This window comes from Cherax quadricarinatus, chromosome 43, assembly GCF_038502225.1.
Source record: "Cherax quadricarinatus isolate ZL_2023a chromosome 43, ASM3850222v1, whole genome shotgun sequence".
In the NCBI taxonomy this organism is placed as follows: domain Eukaryota; kingdom Metazoa; phylum Arthropoda; class Malacostraca; order Decapoda; family Parastacidae; genus Cherax; species Cherax quadricarinatus.
Window position 1 is genome coordinate 25,319,517 of NC_091334.1, and position 19,637 is coordinate 25,339,153.

General features: G+C 40.0%; 1 protein-coding gene across 5 annotated transcripts in view; it reads right to left on the reverse strand.

Annotated features, from left to right (window-relative positions):
- Positions 1–19,637, reverse strand: part of LOC128694208 (alpha-mannosidase 2x-like) — a 152,787-nt gene that overhangs the window by 35,094 nt on the left and 98,056 nt on the right. For all 5 annotated transcript variants that reach the window (XR_011393124.1, XM_070093753.1, XM_053784206.2 and 2 more), the window contains exons 14-18: positions 19,291–19,482; positions 14,218–14,387; positions 13,772–13,984; positions 9,487–9,653; positions 9,187–9,320 (exon numbers count right to left, since the gene is read on the reverse strand). Coding sequence is in view for 4 of the 5 variants with exons in the window: in XM_070093753.1 (XP_069949854.1) it covers positions 9,187–9,320; positions 9,487–9,653; positions 13,772–13,984; positions 14,218–14,387; positions 19,291–19,482 (876 nt within the window). In the remaining variant the exon portion in view is untranslated. The remainder of the gene's footprint in view (positions 1–9,186; positions 9,321–9,486; positions 9,654–13,771; positions 13,985–14,217; positions 14,388–19,290; positions 19,483–19,637) is intronic.

Sequence of the window (19,637 nt, forward strand, 5' to 3'; positions counted from 1 at the left end):
GCAAATAACTTTTTGTAGGTCTCCAAAATGTAAAAAATAAATAAATTAATAATGTAACTGTAGCTGGTTGTTGTTGTGATGTTATGTTATGTTTAACGTATTGTGATTCTGAACAGAGTGGAAAGGGATAATGTGACCCTACTAGCCTGAGGTAGATGGTTGTAGCTTTGGCACCAAAGTTAATGGTTGTACTGGAGTAGTGAGATATTGTGTAAATGTCTTTGGTGTGTTTTACACTGCAGTATTTTATACAGGTGATGGTAAAGCATCATCAGCTGCTGTAGGTTCCAGAACAACATATTCACTGTACTTGTTATTGCTTGTTGATCTGTGGGGAGGGTTGACCTTGTACAATACCTGTCCAAACATATGACAGGCTATCTGACCTTGAACAATACCTGTCCAAACATATGACAGGCTATCTGACCTTGTACAATACCTGTCCAAACATATGACAGGCTATCTGACCTTGTACAATACCTGTCCAAACATATGACAGGCTATCTGACCTTGCACAATACCTGTCCAAACATATGACAGGCTATCTGACCTTGTACAATCCCTGTCCCAACATATGACAGGCTATCTGACCCTGTACAATACCTATACAAACATATGACAGGCTATCTGACCTTGTACAATACCTGTCCAAACATATGACAGGCTATCTGACCTTGTACAATACCTATAAAAATATATAACAAGCTATCTGACCCTGTACAATACATGTACAAACATATGAGAGGCAGTCCCACAACTAACACCTTCTTCCACCAAAACCACTATCACCTGCCATAACCAACACCTGCCTCCACCACAACCACTATCACCTGCCACAACTAACACCTGCCACCACTACAACCACTATCACGTGCCACAACTAACACCTGCCTCCACCACACCCACTATCACGTGCCACAACTAACACCCACCTCCACCACAACCACTATCACCTGCCACAACTAACACCTGCCTCCACCACAACCAACACCTGCCTCCACCACAACCACTATCACCTGCCACAACTAACACCTGCCTCCACCACAACCACTAACACCTGCCACAACTAACACCTGCAAATATCAGGTGATCTAGTGCAGTTAGCCTCACAAACACTCCATTTTCTCTTATCCCATGACCTCAGGGCGAAAATGGGAAGACATGTTCAGTGTGGTAATCATATTATGTCACTACTGGCCGTAAACACTCGTCATATAATGAAACATTTTATTCATTCTAGAGTATATATCATGTTTCTATAAGTAAGTTCATTTAGGTGTGCCCACATACAGTTACATAGATCATCATACATAGCAGTTACATAGTTACATAATTATCATACAAAGCAGCATATGTGTAGAGAACCTGAGATAACCCCCAAAAAATCAGAGTGACTTATTTCCATTGTATTTCTATGTTGTTTATATTGTTTATTACAAGTTCTTTCTTGAATTCTATCGTGTTTCTCACCTTCTTCATCAAAGGCTGGCACTTTGAACTTTCTTTGACTTATTTCACAGTTGCAATTAACAAAAATCATCAGAAACAATGGATGAAGCTGCGAAATATTCCTAATCCAACGAGAGAGACATACAGACTAAGTGTGATAGGCGTAAGGAAGAGCATCGGCAGTCAGTGGTGACGCATCTCATACAGCCTATTTCTGAGAGCATGGCCGATAATTGGAGCAAAATTTTGCCGACAACCTATAACCAGTTATACGGTTATAGGCCATCGGCGGATTTCCGCGAAGGCCTATAACCAGGGTTCCACTGTATAAACATTTTGATTGATCCATCTACGATATTTTTTTCAAAATTATATAATAAACACGCTACGTAACATATAAACACACCAACACTAGAATAAATTAACATAAATATGAAATGTTTTTCCAGTTGTCTTGTCGGAGTGTTCAACACCAACGGAAATGCATACACAGTAGTATTACTGGGGGTAACTGTAGAAAATAATTCCTTTTGTATGCCTTCACTCAGAGTGCCATTCCTTCTAAAATTGATGTGCTACATGAGAATGGAAGTGTTGCTCTTTATTTATTCTACTTTACCAACATGGAGACAACTTGTACAAAATGAAAGGTGTTTGCATTATGATATAAGCTTCACAGACATGGAAAGGAATGTGTATGAACCATACCCAGACACATTCATCTGTTTACATACTTTGCAGCTCTGTCCTGTCTCACTGACTCATTCTCTCTCTCTCTCTCTCTCTCTCTCGTTTATTTGCTTTTATTTCATTTGCTCACCTCTCACCCTACATTAAGACTACAAATATTTTAAGTAAGGAGTGTACTGTATATGCATTTTATCGCTCTAAGGCACTTTAAATGTCATAGTAGGTGAGGTGGCCAGGAAGGCTACCATACCTCCCACACCTGACTTTCTACAAATACAGCCTCTCCTCACTTACCGACATACTCATTTACTAAAAACTCAGAGTTACGACAGGCTCTCCCACGAGTTGGTATTGTATGCCCTACGAGAACCTGGGTCATGGAAACAGGCAGCGCAGCGTCTCAGCATCAAGCATCTCAATCTCCTTCCTACAGCCACTCAGTACACTAGCTTTCACAGTCTACAAGACTACATATTTGTACAAATTTGTACTTTATTGTGCACCCCGTAGTACAAGATAGAGTCAGAAGTGCAGCAGCACTTGGAAGAGGAAAAACATGAGGAACATGGAAGAATTACGTAAGAGGTTCACAGTAAAGGGGTTAGCAGGTGTGTTCATCTGTGTGTTAACATTCTCTGTCTCTCTCGTGGCAGCTTAAGAAATGATTAAACTCAGTGAACAAGGTATGTTGATAATAATAATAATTAACAATAACAATTAATGATAAATGCTTTGGAGTGCTTTAAATGTTAGCTACCAAACCTATACGAAATATGTATGACATTTAAAGCATTCCAAAGCAATTAGTATTTATTATTATTATTACCATCAACATACCTTGTTCGGTGAGTTTAATCTTTTCTCAAGCTGCCACGAGAGACACAGAGAATGTTAACACACAGACAAACACACCAGCTAACCCCTTTACTGTGAACTTCTTTTGTACTTCTTCCATTCTTTGTTCTTGTTGTTCTCTCTTTTTACAATAAATACTCACCTCTCACCCTACATTAAGACTACAAATATTTTAAGGTAAGTAATGAGTGTACTTTGTGTGTATTTTACTTATTATTTTTAATACCTAGTTCTACTGCTAACTTAATATATGTTTGTGTAAACTTGTTATCAGGCATTTATATGCATTTATAAGTGAAAAAAATGGTGTTCCGGCAGTAGCCTGGAACCTAACCTGCCGTATAAGTGGGTCCCTACTGTAAACACTCAAGGCTCTGTACACTGTGTATGTCAGGCCCATACTCGAGTATGCAGCACCAGTCTGGAACCCACACCTGGTCAAGCACATCAAGAAATTAGAGAAAGTGCAAAGGTTTGCAATGAGACTAGTCCCGGAGCTAAGGGGTATGTCCTACGAGGAGAGGTTAAGGAAAATTGATCTGACAACACTGGAGGACAGGAGAGACAGGGAGAACATGATAACATATTAAATATTGAGAGGAACTGACAAAGAGGACAGAGAATGGATGTTCCAGAGATGTGAAATAACAACAAGAGGTCACAATTGGAAGTTGAAGACTCAGATGAGTCACAGGGGTATTAGGAAGCATTTCTTCAGTCATAGAGTTGTCAGAAAGTGGAATAGTCTGGAGAGTGATGTATTGGAGGCAGGATCCATGCATAGCTTTAAGAAGAGGTATGATAAAGCTCATGAAGCAGGAAGAGAGTGGACGTAGTAGCTACCAGCAAAGAAGTGGGGCCAGGAGTTGTGAATCGACCCCTGCAACCACAGTTAGGTGAGTACAATTAGGCAAGTACTGGGAGAGTCTCTCATGGACACGTACAACACTGTGCAGGAATCAAGTAATTTAATCACATGTGTTAGTTTTCCTGAGACTTGTGGTTATAAATAAAGAGTGTATAGTAGGGCCCAGCTTTACATCGGTAGCCTGGACCCTAACCCACTGTATAAGTGGGGCCCTAACCCACTGTATAAGTGGGGCCCTAACCCACTGTATAAGTGGGGCCCTAACCCACTGTATAAGGGGGCCCTAATGTATACTGTGGTGGCTCACAACTTCAAATATTTATTATGGCAGTGCCACAAGATTATTCCTTCTCTTTTCATTTACTTACTGTATTTTCCACACTTTAATACAACAGACTGTCAATTAACATGCGATCTTTTACCATTTTCTCCACTACACTATTGCAAAATTGTGACATCTTCGACTAACACACTGTAAAATTTGACTAACACGGTGTCACTTCTAGGGTAAAAAATTGGAGCACAGCGAACTGGACTGCAGGATCTTTCCCTTCATCTAGTGGACTCATGGGCAGCCTGACTGTGTCAGTCCATTGTCTTTGTGGGAGAGACCTAGCTTCGTGCCCTGCCTCCCCCGTCCCACCTCTCATTGGTCCATACATAAGTGTCCCATATGTTTCTCAGATCTGTGTTTGTGATTAAATTAGTTGATTCCTGCACCAGTCAATACTTGCTATGGTTTTTATATCAATAAATCATTGACTTTTTTGGGTTATCCTAGGTGAGTTATACTATGTATGATAATTGTACTTATGTGTACCTGTGCCTAAATAAACTTACTCTGCTCAAATGTGAGCTTGCTGGAGACAATGTTTATATACAAACTGGGAGAGTTGACACAAACTGTACGTGTCCATGAGAGACCTTCCCAATGTTTATATACCTTCTGTTTACCTTCCTTTGCATAATAAAGGTTAAATAATGAAAAGAATCTGGATATAATTTATATACAATACCTACTTCATATGTATTTGTGCAACATTTTAGTTGGTACACTTGTATACTGTGGTGTTAAGGGCTACCAGTCTGTGAGCATCCCATCCATCCATCCTTTTACTGATATTTACATTGTTGAAAACCACAAAGGAAATTATTATTTTATTATATTCCTTTACTGTAATAAATTTATTAATACATACAGTAAACCATCATTTAACACAGTAGTTTTGTTCCTGAAAATGCTGTGCGAGGTCAAACTTTGTTAGATGAACTGAAGAACTTATGGGAAAAATAGGGTTACATTCCTGGGAGCCCCCAAAAAGCCAAACAACTTTTATATTGACCAACAGATCCTACAAAAATAAAAGTGCATATGTAATTGTAGTTCATTGTCATGATATATTACTGCTTAAGACTACAAATGCAATAGAAATAATATTTCTTACCTTAAATTGTGGGTACTGGTGTGTGTGGATGATTGTGAAGAGAGTGGATATGGATGGTGTGGCCCTACTGGGCTGAGGTGGATGGTTGTTGGTTGTCAGCAGAAGTGGATGGTAGAGGTTCTGGTACTAACTTTGATAGTTGTATTTGAGTGTGCATAAATTCTGTAATGGATCTCTGGGCTCTTTTACCCTGCAGTACATTATACAGCTGATGGTAAGGCATCATCAGCTGGTCTAGACCCCATTTCAAAGCACTGCTTCTAGATTTGTCAGGGTCGTCTTCAGTGAAAAAGTCTGTAACTTTACCAATATTATGGAACTGCTGCAATGTTAACTGTTTTTCTTCAGGTTCTTCTTCATCTTCTGTTATCTGGCTCCCTTGTATCTGTGTATCCAGCTCTGCCAACATTTCCCCTGGACTCATGTCTTCATCATCATTATCTTCTAAGAGCTCATTCACATCATCATCATCATTCATATCTTCAAAACCATCACCTGGTAATCTCCTTGCCAGCTGAACAATTTCCTGAACCTGACTCTCAAGCAAGGGAAAAACCAGTGAAAGAATTAACTACAGGAGGCCATAACTTTCCCCAGCCTGCATTTAATGTTGATTGGGGCACTTCATTCCATGCACTTCTAGCATAGCTGATAGCTTGGTACTGCCAAGTTAGAATCAGAGTCCACTGATGCAACTAGTTTTTTCATAACTTTTTTTGTGTAGTTACACTTGAATGACTGAATAACTCCCCAATCCAGTGGTTGAATTAGGGATGTTGTATTTGGAAGTAAAAATACAACTTTAACATGTGGGGTCACATCCAGCAAAGTTTGTGGATGAGTACAGAAATTATCAAGAATGAAGAGAGCCTTGAATGTGAGGTTCTTGCTGTGCAGGTAAAACTTGACTTCAGGAATAAAGTGATGCTTACACCAGTCAATAAATATTTCCTCTGTCATCCATGCTGACTGGTTTGACCTCCAAATTACTGGTAATGTGTTTTTATCTACACCTTTCAAAGCACGAGGATTCTTAGAGCGGTAAATAACCATGGGCTTACACTTGAAATCACCTGATGCATTAGCGCAAAGAAGCAAGGTGAAGCGATCCTTTGCTGTCTTGAAGCTCGGTGCACTTTTCTCTTGCTGACTGATATAAGTTCGTCTTGGCATTTTCTTCCAAAAAACACTTGTCTCGTCAGCATTAAACACTTGATGTTGCTCATAGTCACCCTCAGAAACAATTTCCTGCAATTCAGCAGGAAAATTACTTGCTGCTGTATGATCAGCTGAAGCACTTTCACCAGAAAACTTAATATTATGTAACTTATTATGCAACTTAAAGGTGTGGAACCAGCCTGTGCTAAACACACACACTTTTTCAGGCCTTCTTTATCACACACTGCTTTAAACAACTGTAAGGACTTTTACCTAATTATGATTAAATTAAGTGGTGCACCTTTCTTTATCTTTTGTTCGATCCACTCAAGCAACAAGTTCTCAGTTTTATTTACTTGTTGTGATATACGTGTCATTCTTTTCATGTGATGACATCTTGGGTTATTCATTACACAAGCTCATATATTCGCCTCACTTTTTTTAACGGTATGAACTGACACTTCATTAAGGCCCTCACTATATCCACCAGACGTCTTAAGCTTGTCTAATATCTTGATTTTCTTTATAACTCCTAGACTTAAACACTTAAACCTTTTCTTGCCACTTTCAGCAACACTTGTATGCTTACTGGGTGCCATGATTGCTTGGCAGATTTAAGATATGGCAATTAAAATACCCATCTAAGGAAACACAGCGAGCTCCTAACGGAGGTTCGTCCAACACATGAATGAACCGGACTGGGAGGGTGGTGGGGGACGGGGACTGCACACTCAAATTTTTTTCCCCTCCCGCTGACGGAACTGTGTTAAATTAATCTTAGGAAGTGCTGTATAAAATTGTGCTGCAATTCTTCAACTGTGCTATAACCAAAACATGCCAAATAAACTCATGTTAAATGATGGTCTACTGTATGTACCAAATAGTTTATATTTGCAAAAGCATTCTGGTAGTTAATTTCACAGCAGTTACAACACCAAAGTTGTGACAACACTAGGGTTGTCATGACATAAACATAACAATAATAACACATACTAATGGCCTTAAAAGCTTTTCTTGTGATATTATCACTATTTTCATGTTTTGTTGGATAGTTTGTAATGGTGGGTAATACTCTGGACATATTTATTTAGTAAAAAATCGTGTCTTAGCTGATACAATATATTTTTTTACTGATAAATACAAGTGATAGCAGATGATAGCCTGTCATATTTTTGCAAATGTATTGTACAGAATTTCTCATCATTCCAATACAACCATCAACTTTAGTGCCAAAGCCTCAACCATCCACCTCAGCTAACATTCTACAACCATCCACATCAGTAAACAATCCACAACCATCCACCTCAGCTAACAATCCACATCAGCCCAGTATGGCCACTGTTCACAATCACTGACAAACACCAGCACCACAATTTGAGACAACAAATATTATTTCTGTAACATTTGTAGCCTTAACAAATGCATTAAACATAATACATCACGACAATGAACAACAATTACATCATCAAATGGTATACAATACCGACAGGTTGGTAGATAAGACACATAGGCAACATTTAGGCAACTTTATTCCGAAACGTTTCGCCTACACAGTAGGCTTCTTCAGTCGAGTACAGAAAGTAGGCAAGAGCAGTAGAGATGAGAAGATGATGTAATCAGTCTGTGTGTCTTATCTACCAACCTGTCGGTATTGTATACCATTTGATAATCACTCTGTCAGACACTGCAACACAATGGCATCTTGGTACAGAAGAGAAAACACCTTGGTCAACCTTTTCAAGTGAGAATCATTTGATCTGAGAGGGACATGACCTCTCAGTGGCTACATTCTCACTACTACTACTCTGCACCTCTCCTTCCCACAATATTTAAGTCTCAACACTGTTGCTTGATCTTAGTTAGTTCCAAACTTTGGAACAGAACTTCTCCAGGCTGAGGGACTGACAACCTCAAATCTACGACTTCAAGGGTGATGGACTGATTACATCGTCTTCTCATCTCTACTGCTCCTGCCTACTTTCTGTACTTGACTGAAGAAGCCTACTGTGTAGGCGAAACGTTTCGGAATAAAGTTGCCTAAATGTTGCCTATGTGTCTTATCTACCAACAATTACATCACCATTTTTATTTTTATTTTTTACTTTTTGGAGATGTAAAATGAAAAGTTTGTTTGCCATTTTTTGGGGGTTCCAGGAACATAACATTATTTTTCCCCACAAGTTCTTCAGTTTGTTTTACAGGATCTTATCTAACAGTGAGTTTTCAGTAACGTAACTATTCCATGTTAATCAACGGTCTATTGTATGCAATGTGCAGTTGTAGTGTTATTAGCAGTTACTAGCCTTCCTGTACACACTTCTAGCTATTTTCCCCCCTTAAATTGCACCATCAGAGATCAATTTCGTGGACTGATGATCCAAAATACACGGCAACTGTGCCATGTTTGCATACCGAAAATGTTATAAAAAATCACATCTTAATTGTCAATCTAGTGTGTGTTGCAACAATTACAACAACATTTCAAGTGAAGTGATGAATTTAACAGGCCTGCCTAACATGGATCAGTAGGCCCAATTCTACAAGAATTTATTGGCTGATCCCTTATGGCTATTTACAATCAAGGTATGACAGCTGAGGGAGAGACTGATTTCTTGGAAGATGGAACAATGTTGGCTTGTGATGCACTGACATGACACAACTACTGCTACTGCTGCTACTATTACTACTAGTACTACTACTACTACTACTACCAATACTAACCTGAAAGCCATTAAGGTCAGTGTAGAAGACATCACCGTTCTTGATGTCAGTATTAAGACGCATGGCAAACTCATAGTTCCTCTCCAACTTAATGTTCACCAAGTTGTTGATCTCCACACCCATGCCATCTACGCCTGGTCTCACACAACACAAAGACCAGAAAACGGAATGTAAAACAGGGAGTGTAAAATAGTCATTGTAAAACAGGGAGTGTAAAATATTGCAAAACAGCATTATGTGAAGATTGCAACAGTGTCATCATGAGTATGGTGCACAGCGTGGCAGCACCGTAACACCCACCAGGTGAGCTCTTGACAGTGACGGTGTGGATGATGTTCTTGAGGTGGGTGGTGACGGTGGAGAGTAGCGGACCCAGCACCGTCAGCACCGCTGGTTGACCCACCGGTAGCGGTGTTGCCTCCTTGTCTGGCAGGAAGAGGTACGCACCAGCCGTCTCTCTGTGGTTTCTGTGATGACAACCTTTGTTGATTACCACAGTAATGATCACCTACCCATTACCACTCTTAGACTGACACTCTTAGACTGACACTCTTACACTGACACTCTTACACTGACACTCTTACACTGACACTCTTACACTGACACTCTTACACTGACACTCTTAGACTGACACTCTTACACTGACACTCTTACACTGACACTCTTACACTGACACTCTTACACTGACACTCTTACACTGACACTCTTAGACTGACACTCTTAGACTGACACTCTTAGACTGACACTCTTAGACTGACACTCTTACACTGACACTCTTACACTGACAATCTTAGACTGACACTCTTAGACTGACACTCTTACACTGACACTCTTACACTGACACTCTTACACTGACACTCTTACACTGACACTCTTACACTGACACTCTTACACTGACACTCTTACACTGACACTCTTACACTGACACTCTTAGACTGACACTCTTAGACTGACACTCTTAGACTGACACTCTTAGACTGACACTCTTAGACTGACACTCTTACACTGACACTCTAGACTGACACTCTTACACGGACACTCTTACACTGACACTCTTACACTGACACTCTTACACTGACACTCTTACACTGACACTCTAGACTGACACTCTTACACTGACACTCTTACACTGACACTCTTACACTGACACTCTTACACTGACACTCTTACACTGACACTCTTACACTGACACTCTTACACTGACACTCTTACACTGACACTCTTACACTGACACTCTTACACTGACACTCTTACACTGACACTCTTACACTGACACTCTTACACTGACACTCTTACACTGACACTCTTACACTGACACTCTTACACTGACACTCTTAGACTGACACTCTTACACTGACACTCTTACACTGACACTCTTAGACTGACACTCTTAGACTAACACTCTTAGACTGACACTCTTAGAATGACACTCTTAGACTGACACTCTTAGACTGACACTCTTAGACTAACACTCTTAGACTAACACTCTTAGACTGACACTCTTAGACTGACACTCTTAGACTGACACTCTTAGACTGACACTCTTAGACTGACACTCTTAGACTAACACTCTTAGACTGACACTCTTACACTGACACTCTTACACTGACACTCTTACACTGACACTCTTAGACTAACACTCTTAGACTGACACTCTTAGACTGACACTCTTACACTGACACTCTTACACTGACACTCTTAGACTGACACTCTTAGACTAACACTCTTAGACTAACACTCTTAGACTGACACTCTTAGACTGACACTCTTAGACTGACACTCTTAGACTGACACTCTTAGACTAACACTCTTAGACTGACACTCTTAGACTGACACTCTTACACTGACACTCTTACACTGACACTCTTAGACTGACACTCTTAGACTGACACTCTTACACTGACACTCTTACACTGACACTCTTACACTGACACTCTTAGACTGACACTCTTAGACTGACACTCTTAGACTGACACTCTTAGACTGACACTCTTAGACTGACACTCTTAGACTAACACTCTTAGACTGACACTCTTAGACTGACACTCTTAGACTGACACTCTTAGACTAACACTCTTAGACTGACACTCTTAGACTGACACTCTTACACTGACACTCTTACACTGACACTCTTACACTGACACTCTTACACTGACACTCTTACACTGACACTCTTAGACTGACACTCTTAGACTGACACTCTTAGACTGACACTCTTACACTGACACTCTTAGACTGACACTCTTAGACTGACACTCTTACACTGACACTCTTACACTGACACTCTTAGACTGACACTCTTAGACTGACACTCTTACACTGACACTCTTACACTGACACTCTTACACTGACACTCTTAGACTGACACTCTTACACTGACACTCTTACACTGACACTCTTACACTGACACTCTTACACTGACACTCTTACACTGACACTCTTAGACTGACACTCTTACACTGACACTCTTACACTGACACTCTTACACTGACACTGTATCAAGATAAAGTCCACCACAAACTACAAAATATTATTTTGAATCAGATTTGATGCATGTCTATCTATTAAAGACTGAAAGTGACATACGTCTATCTATTAAAGACAGAAAATGACATACATCTATCTATTAAAGACTGAAAGTGACATACATCTATCTATTAAAGACTGAAAGTGACATACGTCTATCTATTAAAGACAGAAAATGACATACATCTATCTATTAAAGACTGAAAGTGACATACATCTATCTATTAAAGACTGAAAGTGACATACATCTATCTATTAAAGACTGAAAGTGACATACATCTATCTATTAAAGACTGAAAGTGACATACATCTATCTATTAAAGACTGAAAGTGACATACGTCTATCTATTAAAGACAGAAAATGACATACATCTATCTATTAAAGACTGAAAGTGACATACATCCATCTATTAAAGACTGAAAGTGACATACATCTATCTATTAAAGACTGAAAGTGACATACATCTATCTATTAAAGACTGAAAGTTAAATATGTCTATTTATTAAAGACTGAAAGCGACATACGTCCATCTATTAAAGACTGAAAGTGACTGAAAGTGACATACGTCCATCTAATAAAGACAGAAAATGACATACGTCCATCTGTTAAAGACTGAAAGTGACACACGTCTATCTATTAAACCTTTCAGGGTCCAGACACCTGATCTGAAACTTGTCCTCGGGGTCAAAGAATTTAAAAAAAAAAAAAATTATTTTTTCTTATGAAATGGTAAAGAATCTTTTTCTGAAGGAAATAAAAAAAAAGTATGCAACTTGATGGAAAACTGACGAAATTACACTATCATAAATTTTGCTGCGTCAGTGATATTTATGCATCGGCGATTTTGCCCACTTTGACTCTCATTTTAGGCCAATTACATTATTCCAGTTGACCAAATTCTTAGCTATTTTGCTAGTATCACTTCTATTTTATCAATTGAGCACAAGAAACTGCCCAATCAACTATTTCAACTACCCAATAAGTGATCAGAAATTGGTAATTTGGCCAATTTCACACAAAGTTCAAAATATTCTAATTTCAAAATAGTCCAGAATAAACAATGCAGACATTCCTGGCACTAAAATAACATTTCCTCTGTTTATTAGTTATGTTTTCAGGCTTTACACATGAATTCCATTTTGAATTTTTAGTCACATAATGACTTTATTAACACCAAAAAATAGAAGATTTACTGTTATGCAATATTGCAATAATTGTATAAATAATATCAGCACATTTGTGAACATATATTAAACCCGCCAACTGACGTTCATTGGACATGTTATGTCATTTGTTTACTCTTGGACATCGGCAAAAATTTAACATTTCTGCTACTTTGAGCTCAGTTTCAAGACATTTTCAGCACTAAAACCAAACAAAATCATTTCTGTTTCTGTAATATAGTTTTCTTTCTATCAAAGGAGACCAAGAAACTGTGAATACAACTTTAAAAAACATACGAAAAACACAGCAAAGTCACTGTTTTAATACAAAGATATGGTCACAGTTTTTTTCTCATTATGCACTGTGTACTGCAGGATTTGTTTTATATGGTGCACATTTACCATATAGATGTGCCACTCACAGCTTATCTGAGTGAGCTAAGCTCATGACGCACAACTATGGCTTGGACCCTGGCTTCAAGGCCGTAGAACTACAGGACAGACCCTCAAAGGGTTAAAGACTGAACGTGACATATGTCTGTCTATTAACCCTTAAACGGTCCAAACGTATATATACATTCACTCGCGTAGCGCCCCAAATTTTTTGAGAAAAAAAATTGTCTTTTTTAATAGGAAAAAAGAGCATATGGTACCCAGGCATCCCCAACTATTTTAATGTAGCGCACAGTGAGTGCACACACCCATTCTCTCATGTCTAGGCGACTCAGGCTTATCGTGGCAATGTTGAATGAATGAAAACGAAAACGTATATATACATTTGGGGCGCTATGCACGTGAACGTATATATACGTTTGGACCGTTTAAGGGTTAAAGACTGAAAGTGACGCACGTCTACCTAAAGACAAAGTCTACGACAAAGGCAACAAAGTCTTACTTAACGCCATATTTGACAAACTCCAGGTTGAGGTCCAGTGTTCGGCCCTGGGCGGTCAGTGACTGCATCAGACCATTACTGCCAAATCTTGCTTGTAGATGGTCATTATGGAGGGTGAATGACTGGCCGTTGGTCTCCTCTATGGCGGTGAAGACGGCAGGCACCGAGGGAGCAACCATACCACGGCTAACAACCTTGCCATAACTCACAAACCTGAAAGATGGAGTATACTGATGGTTGATTTACACCATGGCAGAGCAACCAGCTACACTGTAAATCATCAACCTGAAAGATGGAGGATGTCAATGGTTGCTGATTTACACCATGGTGGAGCAACCAGCTGCACCATAAATCATCAACCTGCAAGTCAGAGGACATCAAAGGTTGATGATTTACACCACGGTGGAGCCACCAGCAGTGCCATAAATTATCAACAGGACACTCACTGTTGGTTGACCTTCTCGGGGTCAACGATCTTGATGGTGTAGGTGGTGAGTGAGAGTGATGGCAGGTCAACCAGGAAGGTTACGTCAAACATGTCGTTTGATGCCTCGGACGACTGCACGAAGACGGGGTCCACCTGGCACGGCACCGTCTGGTCCTTCCTGTCTATCACCTGTGAACAACATGTGTGTCAGTGTATGACTCATCCAGAACGTGCTATGAAACAAGTACCTATCAATCTAGTTACTAACTTCAAGAATGGTATTTTGTTACTAACCTTAACACTGGTACCTTGTTGCTAACCTTAACATTAGTACCCTGTTACTAGGTACCTTGTTACAAACCTTAACATTGGTACCTTGTTACTAGGTACAGTAGGGCCCCACTTATACAGCAGGTTAGGTTCCAGGCTACCTGGAGTTTACCTGGAGTTTACCTACTGTTGGAAAGCAGACATTACTGCATATACAGTGGACCTCCGACAAACGATGTCCCCAACCCATGTTAAAACCAACCTACAATGCTTTTCAGCGTAAAAATTTCACCCCGACGTACGTTGAAAAACTCAACCTACAGCATTCATCTGGTACGCGTCCACATGTCCGTCCGCCTGAGCGCACCTCAGCTGGCCTGCCTTCAGTTAGTGTGCCAATGTTTACAAGCCAGAGCAGTTGCTCCCACGCATACATTCGGAATATTTTGTATTATTCCAGTGTTTTTAGTGCTTCTAACTGCTAAATAAGCCACCATAAGCCCAAAGAAAGCTTCTAGTGCCAACCCTGTGGCAAAAAGGGTGAGAAATATTATTGAAATGCTATCGTACCACTGTCAGCTGCCGCTGCTGCTGTAGCACTGTCAGCTGCTGCTGTTGCTGCTGTAGCACCATCAGCTGCTGCTGCTGCTGTAGCACCATCAGCTGCTGCTGCTGCTGTAGCACCGTCAGCTGCTGCTGCTGCTGTAGCACCGTCAGCTGCTGCTGCTGCTATAGCATCGTTGTTGGTGTGGCTTGTTGAGAATACTGAGAAACAGTTAACCCCAGAGGGTTAGCCACCCAGGATAACCCAAAAAAGTCAGTGTGTCATCGAGGACTGTCAAACTTATTTCCATTGGGGTCCTTAATCTTGTGTCCCAGGATGCAACCCACACCAGTCAACTAACACCCAGGTGAACAGGAAAAAATGCCTGGAACTAGTGCTCATATTGGTGAATTTAAGGCCAGCAAAGGTTGGTTTGAGAGATTTAAGAATCATAGTGGCATACACAGTGTGATAAGGTCTGTTCTGGAAGAAAATGCCAAACAGGACCTACAGTACTCAGGAGGAAAAGGCACTCCCAGGACACAGTGTCTCATCAGTCATTGCTGCATCTTCAATAAAGGTAAGTGTCATTTATTCTTCATTTAGTAGACTAGTACATGCACAATATATACTGTGCATGTACTACTCTACTATTGTGCATGTATCCTTCTTTTTGTGTGTAGGAAAATGTATATTTCATGTGGTAAAAAAAAAAATTTTCATACTTTTGGGTGTCTTGCACGGATTAATTTGATTTCCATTATTTCTTATGGGGAAAATTAATTCAACCTACGATAATTTCATCTTACTGAGGGCTCTAAGGAATGGATTAATATTGTAGGTCGGGGAACCACTGTAAATGCCAGATAACAAGTTTACACTAACATATACAGTGGAATCTCAGTTTTTGTGATTAATCCATTCGAAAAAGTCTGGCAAAAACTGAATTCTATGAAAACTGAAACAATATTTCCCATAAGAAATGATGTAAATCCAATTAATCCATTTTAATGTTGGATGAGAGGTGAGTAGTATTTATTTGTAGGAAGTCAGCGTAGGTAGCCAGCAGGTGTAGCCTGGGCTACACCTACCAGCTACCTACACTGTGGCCCAGAGCCATATTATTACCATCAACATATCTTGTTCACTGAATTTAATCATTTTTAACAACTACCTTTAGATGCCATCCTAAACGAAGGGAGAAGTAATTAATAATTCATGCTGAGAATTGTAAACAAAAGCGGGAGTGACACTAGGCCAAACGCAGATTCATACACGTTTTCTTTGTTGCTGGACCAGAGAAAACGTAATGTTTTCTCTCCGCCTGGCATATAAATATGCTATGTTTATATGCTTTGGAGGTGCAGTTGCTGGGTGAAAGGAAAACATTACATAATACTAATAATGATCACTCTTGGGCACATTAAATTTCTTATTTTACATTGATATAGACACTTTTATTAATCCATCTATGATATTTTCTTCAAAATTATACAAAAAACATGTTACAAAGCATATAAACATGCGTATGCCACTTTCGTACTTTGCTACGAGTTCTTTCTTGAATTCTATCGTGTTTCTCGCCTTCTTCATCAAAGGACTGGCATTGGGAATTTTCTTTGGTCCCATGGTGGCTTATTTAGCAGTCGCACCCAAAAAACAAGCACAAAAAACAATGGATTATTATAAAATGTTTTGGATGAACAAGTGTGGTGATGCTCACTCAATGAGAAACAAAGGTAGACTGAGTCATGAATGCATGGGATGATTTGCGTGGGCGCTCGATTCCAGGAAATGAGTGGCCGAGTCATGCGGGCAGGTGAACAAGTTTGGTATGGACCATTTTCAACTCTACAAAAAGCAAGCGGATGTACGAAAACTGGGACACAATTTCGATGAAAAATTTCATCGAAAATTGAATCCTACGAAAAGTTGGGCATACAAAAATCGACATTCCACTGTATTAACTTAGCGATAGAACTAGGCATTAAAAACAATAAAAAGAAAAAACAAATACAGTACACTCATTATTTATCCTAAAGTATCTGAAGTCTTAATGTTGGGTGAGAAGTGAGTAAACAAGATAAAATGAATAAATGAGAGAGAATGAGTAAATGAGAGAGGAGAGAGAAACAGAGTACATAAACAAGCAGATGATTGTGTCTGGTTATGGTTCATACACGTTCACTTCCATGTTTGTGAGTGAGTAAGTAAATTTATTCAGGAACAGGTACACATAAATAGAGTTACATAGATTGGCCCGGTGGCCCGGTGGCTAAAGCTCCCGCTTCACACACGGAGGGCCCGGGTTCGATTCCCGGCGGGTGGAAACATTCCGACACGTTTCCTTACACCTGTTGTCCTGTTCACCTAGCAGCAAATAGGTACCTGGGTGTTAGTGGACTGGTGTGGGTCGCATCCTGGGGGACAAGATTAAGGACCCCAATGGAAATAAGTTAGACAGTCCTCGATGACGCACTGACTTTCTTGGGTTATCCTGGGTGGCTAACCCTCCGGGGTTAAAAATTCGAACGAAATCTTATCTTATCTTATCTTATTGTCATACATAGCAGCATATGTGTAGATTACCCAGGATAACCCAAAATGGTCAGACAGAGTGACTTATTTCCATGTTTGTGAAGCTTATACCATAATGCAAACACCTTACATTGTTTACAAGTTGTTTCCATGTTAGTACAAGAGAATAAATAAAGAGCAACACTCCCATTCTCACGTAACACACCATTATTAGAAGGAATGACGCTCTGAGTGAAGGCATACTGTTCAACTGCCTCCCAGCATGCATAAGGGGGATTACCAATAGACCTCTGGCTGTCTTCAAGAAGGCAATGGACAGGCACCTAAAGTTAGTGCATGACCAGCCGGGCTGTGGTTCATATGTCGGCTTGCATGTAGCCAACAGTAACAGCCTGGCTGATCAGGCCCTGATACACCATGAGGCCAGGTTACAGACTGGGCCACAGGGGTGTTGACCCCCAAAATCCTCTCCAGGTATACCCCCAGTAATACTACTGTGTACTATAGAAAATATCATTCATCCAACACTCCGACAAAACGACTGGAAAAACATCTCATCTTTATGCTAATTTATTCTAGAGTTGGTGCATTTATGTTTATATGTTACGTAGCGTGTTTATTATATAATTTTGAAAAAATATCATGGATAAATTAATTAAAATGTTCATATTAAAGTAATACAGCGGCACCTTGGGATACGAACAGCCCAAAACTCATGTATTTATGTAAGTGCTTCAGTAAGTGTATTTTTGGGGGCCTGAAACAGATAAATTTAATTTACATTATTCCTTATGGGAACAAATTCGTTCAGTATCAGCACTCGAACAGCCTTCTGGAACAAAATAAATTCATATCCCAAGGTACCACTGTATACTACATTTAATGTGCCTCAGAGTGATTATTATTGCGTTTTATTGTTAACATTATTAATATGGCATCTTTGAGACTAATAAGACACTCTTAGTGATTTTAATGTGTACCTGCATGGCAGCACAGTGTGTACCTGCATGGCAGCACAGTGTGTACCTGCATGGCAGCACAGTGTGTACCTGCATGCCAGCACAGTGTGTACCTGCATGCCAGCACAGTGTGTAAAGCTTACTTAGATACAGGTACACATAAGTATAATTATCAGAATATACAATATGAAATAACTTTAAAACACTTGAAATTTTGGAAAGTTTCCAGACATAATGGAAAGACGCAGACCTCACGGAGAATGTAAACAAACCAGGTGGCCCACAGAGACCATATTAGAAAGTCAGGTGGGGGGAGCCGTGTAGCAAGTTTTGGTCAAAATTTGAAACGTCCATATTAGCAGAACGTCATAAAGCGAAACACTGTAAAGTGGGGCCCTACTGTACCTTGTTACTAACCTCAACATGGGTACCTTGTTACTAACCTCAACATGGGTACCTTGTTACTAACCTCAACATGGGTACCTTGTTACTAACCTCAACATGGGTACCTTGTAACTAACCTCAACATGGGTACCTTGTTACTAACCTCAACATGGGTACCTTGTAACTAACCTCAACAAAGGGACCTTGTTACTAACCTCAACATGGGGATCTTGCTACTAACCTCAACATGGAGACTTTGTTACTAACCTCAACATGGAGACTTTGTTACTAACCATAACAGTGGCACCTTGTTACTAACCTCAACATAGAGACCTTGTTACTAACCTCAACATAGGGACCTTGTTACTAACCTCAACATAGGGACCTTGTTACTAACCTCAACATAGGGACTGGAGACCCTGACTGTCAGTAACTGGGGGCGACGATGAGCATCAGGGTTGTAAATAACCAGCTGTGCTGAGGTGCCAGGTTGCAGGACCAGCACCATCTTAGATGGCAGCTGGTTGTGCTGGGTATACTTCTCACCCAGCTGGTAGTACAGTGTGTCTGTCTTGCCCCTGTAGTTATGCTGCAACAGATGGTTAAGACTACAGTCAGTGACAGCTGGTGTATGTTGTAACTGCTATTATTCTCTTGACAGATGACACGTCTTCTCCCACTCAAACTCAACTATGCTCTGTGACACTGTTAAGGACCAGTTACTAAAAATATCTGCCTGAATGA